This window comes from Drosophila sechellia, chromosome 2R, assembly GCF_004382195.2.
Source record: "Drosophila sechellia strain sech25 chromosome 2R, ASM438219v1, whole genome shotgun sequence".
In the NCBI taxonomy this organism is placed as follows: domain Eukaryota; kingdom Metazoa; phylum Arthropoda; class Insecta; order Diptera; family Drosophilidae; genus Drosophila; species Drosophila sechellia.
In genome coordinates, this window is record NC_045950.1 from 9,300,814 (window position 1) to 9,307,286 (window position 6,473).

Sequence of the window (6,473 nt, forward strand, 5' to 3'; positions counted from 1 at the left end):
TCGCCGCCAATTTGTCGCACATCTTAGAGATATCCGCGTATTGGTATTTTTTAGTACATTCTTTCATCCAGCTGTTTCGGCAGATATTTCACGCATTTTGCTATAGTTAATCAAGTTTTGTGGTGAGTGCTCAATTTAAATGGAAATTACATGTAAAAAAATGTCGGAGAAGGGCGTGATTACACATATTTCGCCCACTGGCAATTAGCCTATGTCAGCATACACGCCCAAATCAAAAGATTTCCGTACCGTATGGTCGTATGCTACAATTCTACATATGTATGGGACATACCTGCGATAAGAAAGCGTCGTCTAGATGACACATAACTTCAGGGAATTAAGGCGGTTTCAATTGATTTTTCACAGGAAGAGCACGGAACCAAACTGTCAAAATGGTGGCCATCCAATTGTTCAACGAAATCGGCAGTATTTTCCGAAACGTGAGTTTACATTGGACTTATTCACCACACTTAGCTTACTCCAGTTTCTACTCTTTCCACAGACCCCCACGTTTGCTCTCGTCTTGGAGACCCTACTGGTCATAACCGTGATTTGGCTGTTGCTCCACAGGCGAGGGGGTGGTCGTCGCCGCCAGCTGACCAAGGAGGAGGAAGACCGAATAATCGCGGACTATGAACCAGAGCCCTTGGTGGCCGACACCGATCCCAATCATCCCCTGCTGCACACCCGCGTTGTGCAGTCCAAGGTGGGCAAGCGCATCAAGGTCGATGGACACGACTGCCTAAATCTGGGCTCACACAACTACCTTGGCTTCCTCGAGGACCAGGAGATACTGGAGAAGGCCTGCAAGTCGCTGCGCAAGTACGGAGTTGGATCTTGCGGACCTCGGGGCTTTTACGGCACTATGGACGTGCATCTGGACCTGGAGGATCGTATTGCCAAGTTCATGGGCCTGGAGGAGGCCATTGTCTATTCCTACGGTTTCTCGACCGTGGCCAGTGCCATTCCGGCATATGCCAAGCGTGGCGACCTTATCTTTGTGTGGGATTGCCTACTTTACCTGATCAGTTTGGCCACTAATGACTTTTAATTTGTAGGGATGAGGCTGTCAACTTTGCCATTCAGAAGGGTCTGGATGCTTCACGCAGCTCAATCGTTTTCTTCAAGCACAACGACGTTGAGGATCTAGAACGTCTGTTGATTGAGCAAGAAAAACGAGACCAGAAAAATCCGAAAAAGGCGGCTAAGACACGTCGTTTCCTCGTCGCCGAGGGTATCTATATGAATACGGGCGAGATTTGTCCGCTTCCCGAGCTGTTGGCCTTGCGTCAGAAGTACAAGTTGCGTTTGTTCATCGACGAAAGTATCTCCTTTGGCACATTGGGCCAGGGTGGTCACGGAGTTACAGAGCACTTTAATGTCGATGTAGGTGGTAAACCGGAAAGGAATCCTAAAATTATATCTGCTGGTTTTCTTTTAGCGTGATGAAGTCGATCTGATATCGGCCGGCATGGAGGGATCGATGGCAACAGTCGGAGGCTTCTGCGTTGGCTCGCACTTCATAGCCGAGCACCAGCGCCTCTCTGGCTTGGGCTACATCTTCTCGGCCTCCCTGCCGCCCATGCTCACCCAGGCGGCTATTTCGGCGTTGGATCGTTTCGAGCGAGAACCACAAATCTTCGAGCAGCTGCAGGCAAAGTCTAAGACGTTGCATCAGAAGTTTTTGCGATTCAGCAAGCTGACCCTGCGCGGCGATGAGCTGTCGCCAGTGAAGCACTTGTATCTGGCCCAGCCCGCCGAGAACTTTGACAAGGAACTGAAACTTCTAACAGAGCTGGCTGATAAGGTAGGCTTTTCATTCCCCCATGCAATTATGAAAACTATACATTTCTACTCACTTTACCCAGTGCATTGCCCGAGGAGTGGCTGTGGTACAGGCTGCCTACCTGCAGAACAGGGAACGCCAACCAGTCCGTCCCAGCATTCGCATTGCCGTCAACCGTTTGCTGGAGAGTGCGGATATAGACAATGCGTTTGAGGTCATCGAGAGTGTTTCCAGCTCCGTCCTATAAGCCTAGTTCTTGAAAAGGAATGATGTTCTTTCGACAATGGCCTTACTGTTAAGTTTTATGGCCTGCTGGCCCATCATTTTTCCATCACTTCTTTAAGACCAGTCCAGTATGAATTGTTTAAGTTAATAGCTAGCGTTGCACTTGCTCTTTGCCCTTTGTTGGATTGCATTTTAACGAAAACTTTATGTCTAGGAAAATTTTCAAAGATTATACGTTATAGATAACAGAGCTGGTTAAATAAAACTATTAAGTTTATTTGGTAGTTACCCGCCCTTTTATTGTTGATTCTTATCGCTTGCGAAATCGCGAACGTTTTTGAATATGATAAAGAATATGATATTGTGTGATAACATTTTTGATAACACTTACAGGAACAACTTAAACATAGAAACATTCTGTGTAACCTAGATTATTTATATTTTTCTTGCATGACAATTTAGATACACATCACACGCTTAATAATAACTAAAAGTTGGAGTAATCGAGCTGGAATGAAACTGTTTTGAAACGATTTGATTGCCAGTGGAGCAGAGCTGTTTCCGAGGGACGACCTAATCTGTGTTCATAATAATCATAACCCTTCGACTTTCAAACCCATGTTTGTGCATTCGATTCACTGATGAACTTGACAACGACGACCCCAAATCATGATGTTGTGCACATAGCGCTCTGATTTCGATGCCGATATGCCAGCCGGCAATCAGCGCCAATTGGTCGTATACGTACTATGAACTTGGGTGCGGTGCTATCAGTGCGAATACGCAACATTTGGCGACAAAAACATGCAATTACAGCAATTTTCGCTTTGTTGTTTACATACGCGAATGGCGGGCGCAAAAGGCAAAGCTACAAAAACAGCTGATCGCCAGCGAAAGCTTTCCGTGCGCAGCGGAGCTTTTGAGTTGGCCGGCAGCTGATAAATGAGCACAGTTGTCGCTCGTCGGTCAACAGGCAAATCAGCAGCGTCTTCGCCACCGCCGCCTTCTTCAGTTCCCCCCGTTCAACCGAGACACCTCTCGGGGATTCATTCTCCTCCGCCATGGCCGAGGCTAAGGACATCGAGAAGCTGTTCGAGACGGACGGCTACTTGCGGCCGTTTGAGCACGAGATTCGTCGTCGGTGAGTTAAGATCCCCCGCCCTCCACCGATGTACAATACATACATCAATACATAGATGTGTGCATAGTTAGATGTACATCGGGTAACCCAAGGTTAGCGCCGGCTTTATGCGCTCCATGCTGATAAGCGAGTGCGGCGTAACCATAGAGGGCAATCGATGGCCGGAGCGGGTAGCCCGGACTCCGTAATCCATGCTGCAGCCGTATCATGCAGTTGAAAAAACTGCGTTCGCAATGTCGAATGAAGGTCGCCGGTGTTTGCCGCCCCGCCCTCTGCGTGAGTGTGTGTGTTGGTTGGTCAGTGCGGTGCCGTGTGTGTTTGTCAAAACGAAATTTTAAATAATATGTTTGCTGCGTGCTGCCGGCGTGTTTGGAGCATGGATCTTCTTGGCCTTGGTGGCATTTTCCGGATTTCCCAAGTTGTGCCGGCGACATTTCTATTTTTGCATCACTGCAAATCGAAACATTTCGGCTGCTCTTCCGCTTTTGCGTCTTTTGTTTTGGTCTCTTTTATCGGGCCATTGTGTTTATAAGATGTTTGCCTTTTAGAATTTCTTTTTGTTTACTTCTTTAGCCGATTATTTTAGAAATCAAACCACTAAAATAAATTCTTATTGCAGTGAAAAATTTTTTTTATATTTGTAATAGAATTTTACAGGTTCGAAAATATTTAAATTCTATTTAATTATTTAAAATAAAATCAGAAAACATACTTTGACAATGACACGATTTGACCCACGATTTTCGTTATCGGATTTATAAACCTAATGAGCATAAATGTGAAATTTACTGAACAAAAATTTTAAAATCCAATAATAAACCATAATAATCCATTAATAATTAAAGGAGTCTATTTCAGAGAGTGTTTTACATCAGTTTATCAGCTAGCAAAGTTATTATTTTATATCTAAAAACTGCTCTTAATTAGAATTCACTATTAGAGGTCGGGTCGACTCCATCCTGTTGATCCTTAAAATAATTATTAAAATTTTTTTCTTCGCAGTCATGGCGTGCTCGAGGATTGGCTTAATAAGATAAACCAAAGCGAAGGCGGACTGGATGGCTTTTCGACGGCTTACAAGCACTACGGACTTCACTTCCAGCCGGACAATTCGGTAGTTGCCCGCGAGTGGGCACCTGGAGCGAGAGATGTCTATCTCACGGGTGACTTCAGTAAGTAGTCCACCATGCAATACCAGTTGATCTAGTCTAACCGATTGCTACAAACCCACAGACAACTGGCACTGGGAATCGCATCCGTTTAAAAAGCTCGACTTTGGCAAGTGGGAGCTTCACCTGCCACCCAACGAGGACGGCAGTCCGGCCATCAAGCACTTGAGCGAAATTAAGATTATCATTCGCAACCATTCCGGTCAATTGCTGGACCGCCTGTCGCCCTGGGCCAAGTACGTGGTGCAGCCGCCGAAGTCGGCCAACCAGGGGGTCAACTACAAGCAGTACGTGTGGGAGCCACCGTCCTACGAGCGTTACCAACGCCAGCATCCGGGTCCGCCAAGGCCCAAATCGCTCAGGATCTACGAGTGCCACGTGGGTATTGCCTCCCAGGAGCCGCGGGTCGGCAGCTACGACGAGTTCGCTGATCGCATCGTGCCGCGCATCAAGCGTCAGGGCTATAACTGCATCCAGGTTATGGCCATCATGGAGCACGCCTACTACGCCAGTTTCGGCTATCAAGTGACCAGCTTCTATGCTGCCTCCAGCCGTTATGGCAACCCGGAGCAGCTGAAGCGCATGATCGACGTGGCCCACTCGCACGGCCTTTTCGTTCTGCTCGATGTTGTTCACTCGCATGCTTCTAAGAACGTTCAGGACGGTCTGAACCAGTTCGATGGCACCAACAGTTGCTTCTTCCACGACGGAGCTCGTGGCGAGCACTCGCTGTGGGACAGTCGTCTCTTCAACTACGTTGAGTACGAGGTGCTGCGCTTTTTGCTATCCAACCTGCGTTGGTGGCACGACGAGTACAACTTCGATGGCTATCGCTTTGACGGAGTAACCTCTATGCTGTACCATTCCCGTGGCATTGGGGAGGGCTTCAGCGGCGACTACAACGAGTACTTTGGCCTGAACGTCGACACGGATGCCCTCAATTATCTGGGACTGGCCAATCATCTGCTGCACACCATAGATTCAAGGATTATAACCATTGCAGAGGTAAGCTATGCGCTGGTTTTGTTTCTTTCGAAGTAGACAAGTCAGTTTTCATAATTCTTTTTAGGATGTTTCTGGAATGCCTACCTTGTGTCGCCCCGTATCAGAGGGTGGTATCGGATTCGACTACCGCCTGGGTATGGCCATCCCAGACAAGTGGATCGAACTGCTGAAGGAGCAGAGTGACGACGAGTGGGACATGGGCAACTTGGTGCACACGCTGACCAACCGTCGCTGGATGGAGAACACAGTGGCCTACGCAGAGTCCCACGATCAAGCGCTAGTGGGCGACAAGACGATCGCCTTCTGGTTGATGGACAAGGAGATGTATACGCACATGTCGACGATGTCGGACCCCTCATTGATCATCGACCGAGGACTGGCGCTGCACAAGGTGATTCGGCTGATCACGCACGCCCTGGGAGGCGAGGCGTACCTGAACTTTATGGGCAACGAGTTCGGACATCCCGAATGGCTGGACTTTCCGCGCGTTGGCAACAACGATTCGTATCACTATGCTCGTCGGCAGTGGAATCTCGTGGACGACGATCTGCTGAAGTACAAGTACCTTAACGAATTCGATCGAGCCATGAACGAGACCGAGGAGCGCTACGGCTGGCTGCATTCCGGACCCGCTTGGGTCAGCTGGAAGCACGAGGGCGACAAGATAATCGCATTCGAGCGAGCCGGACTGGTGTTCGTTTTCAACTTCCATCCCCAGCAGAGTTTCACCGGATACCGAGTGGGCACCAATTGGGCGGGCACCTACCAGGCGGTGCTCTCCTCAGACGATCCTCTATTCGGCGGCCACAACCGCATCGATGCCAACTGCAAACATCCCTCCAATCCGGAGGGCTACGCCGGTCGCTCCAATTTCATTGAGGTCTACACACCCTCACGCACCGCCGTGGTCTATGCCCGCGTCAGTGACTAGATAGTCAGACACAATTAACCGGGTCTGAGCGGATCTATAAAAAAAGTTAATGCCTAAACGAATTTCACATTTATTCATAGTGATTGTTAATGTTACGAATCGGGATGCCATCATTGAAATATATGCTCACTGTGGTATAGTTTTCTAAAATTGGTTTTTTTATGGTATAACCATGCATTAAATGAATAATATACAATTTATATGTAGTTAGTAAAC

The 6,473-nt window shown here is 48.0% G+C and overlaps 2 protein-coding genes across 2 annotated transcripts; both read left to right on the plus strand.

Moving 5' to 3' along the window:
- Nucleotides 1-32: 32 nt before the first annotated feature.
- Nucleotides 33-2,288, plus strand: LOC6608947 (serine palmitoyltransferase 1). Its single transcript, XM_002033625.2, has 6 exons — nucleotides 33-122; nucleotides 367-440; nucleotides 503-1,002; nucleotides 1,059-1,386; nucleotides 1,442-1,807; nucleotides 1,869-2,288. The coding sequence occupies exons 2-6, from the start codon at nucleotides 393-395 to the stop codon at nucleotides 2,031-2,033; spliced, it is 1,407 nt and encodes a 468-aa protein (XP_002033661.1). The 5' UTR covers nucleotides 33-122; nucleotides 367-392; the 3' UTR covers nucleotides 2,034-2,288.
- Nucleotides 2,289-2,956: 668 nt separating this feature from the next.
- LOC6608948 (1,4-alpha-glucan-branching enzyme) lies at nucleotides 2,957-6,407 on the plus strand. The gene is made up of 4 exons (XM_032716379.1): nucleotides 2,957-3,152; nucleotides 4,155-4,324; nucleotides 4,386-5,326; nucleotides 5,391-6,407. Exons 1-4 carry the CDS (start codon nucleotides 3,073-3,075, stop codon nucleotides 6,255-6,257), a joined length of 2,058 nt encoding a protein of 685 aa, XP_032572270.1. The 5' UTR covers nucleotides 2,957-3,072; the 3' UTR covers nucleotides 6,258-6,407.
- The last annotated feature ends 66 nt before the right edge of the window (nucleotides 6,408-6,473 follow it).